At 49.4% G+C, this 1,610-nt stretch overlaps 1 protein-coding gene across 1 annotated transcript; it reads left to right on the forward strand.

Moving 5' to 3' along the window:
- The first annotated feature begins 264 nt into the window (after nucleotides 1–264).
- Nucleotides 265–795, forward strand: LOC112901704 (transcriptional regulator SUPERMAN-like). Its single transcript, XM_025970668.1, has one exon. It carries the CDS (start codon nucleotides 265–267, stop codon nucleotides 793–795), a length of 531 nt encoding a protein of 176 aa, XP_025826453.1.
- The last annotated feature ends 815 nt before the right edge of the window (nucleotides 796–1,610 follow it).

Raw genomic sequence — 1,610 nt, forward strand, 5'->3', positions numbered from 1 at the left:
TGAGCCTTTGACTGCAACTCATGCTCCCTCATGTAGTCCTGTTGCTGCTTGCTGGACACAGTAGCCAGCAATGTCCCTTGGAAAAACAGGAGCAAAGTAAATGTGTGCAAGGAAATGGTAGCAAGTACTCCACTACCAAGCACAATCCTGCAGGGGTACTACTATATATACAACAAGCTAGCTGCTGGGTACCTGGGTTCATATGCATGTTTCACTTAGAAACTAGCTAGTTAGCTGCACACAGCACCACACCGGCAACTTGCAATGGAGAGCAGCAGAGACCATGGCCGCGTCCTCAAGCAGCTACCGTCATGGACGCCGGCGGGCCACAACTTTAGCCTGGCCGGCTGCTTCCCGTGGCCGCCGCCGCAGAGGTCGCTGTCGTCGTCGTCCTACACCTGCGGCTACTGCCGGAGGGAGTTCCGGTCGGCGCAGGCGCTGGGTGGCCACATGAACGTCCACCGGAGGGACAGGGCCAGGCTCAGGCAGTGCTGCCCGGCGTACCCTTCTCCCCTTCCAAGCTCGAACCCGCAGGCTGCTCCCCACCAGCACAGGGCTCCGCTGCCCAACCTCAACTACTCGCCGCCACACTGCGCCGCCGCGCCCGCGGCCACGGCCGAGCCGGTGATCTACAGCTTCTTCTCAACGACGACGTCGACGACGACGGTCGCTGCGGCGGCGGCGGCCCTTCAGGTGAGCTTGGAGCTGGGGATTGGTGTCTACGGCCGCGGCGGCGGTGCCGTGGAGGAGGAGGGGTTGGATCTTGAGCTCAGGCTTGGATGTGCCTGGGAGTGAGAGGCACATGATGAGAGTGTCGTAATGAAGTGTAGACTGATGTAGACCATGCATGCATATTTTATGCAAGTAGTTGATGTAGGGAATTAACGAACGGTTAATGGTAGCTGCTCCTAGCTAGCTGTAGAATGCATCTAGTAGCTAGGATAATCCTAGTCTTATGTGTCTCCTCTCCTTCCTCCTGCATTTTCGAACTTACATGCATGATTGACAAGAGTTTGCTAGTTTGAAGGCCACGGGTGCGTTTCTACCATGTTCGTGTTTGCTGTATCTTTTTCAAGTTGAGGTACCATGTCTAACTACTGGTGCGTATGATGTTTCTGAGACGAGATACTATATATGTGCTTATGTGGCACTGTGGCAGCACTGTACATGTTAACTTGGAAACATGCCTCTAGATCAACCATTCTCTAATATTTTGTAAAAAAAAAGGGGTGATCGAGTAATCACTCAGATGAAATGTGTCACGGACGATGGAATACGGTCTGGTTTTATATTAAATTCTTTACAAAACTAGAAATGGAATCCATATTTAATATAAGAGCAATAACAATGCTTATATGTTACTCCAAACCATGGCTTCTTTCTTTTGTTGCACTTAATTATGGGAGAGAAAAAGAAACAGGTAGTTAAATTAGAGCCAAAACAAGTGGCACCGATTGATAAATGCTGCTTAATTTAGTAGTACTGCACACTTTTTTACCTTTGACTAAGGAAAAAAAGCTTAAAAACTCAAAAGGCACCACTGTACGATAGAGAGAAAGATATTCTGCGGCTAAAGAACAAATTATCGGCTTGAGTATATAAAAAAAACT

This window comes from Panicum hallii, chromosome 7 (genome assembly GCF_002211085.1).
Source record: "Panicum hallii strain FIL2 chromosome 7, PHallii_v3.1, whole genome shotgun sequence".
Classification (NCBI taxonomy): Eukaryota; Viridiplantae; Streptophyta; class Magnoliopsida; order Poales; family Poaceae; genus Panicum; species Panicum hallii.

Excerpts from the sequence above, each read along its gene's own strand:
- LOC112901704 (XM_025970668.1), top strand. The coding sequence starts at position 265 with ATGGAGAGCAGCAGAGACCATGGCCGCGTCCTCAAGCAGCTACCGTCA.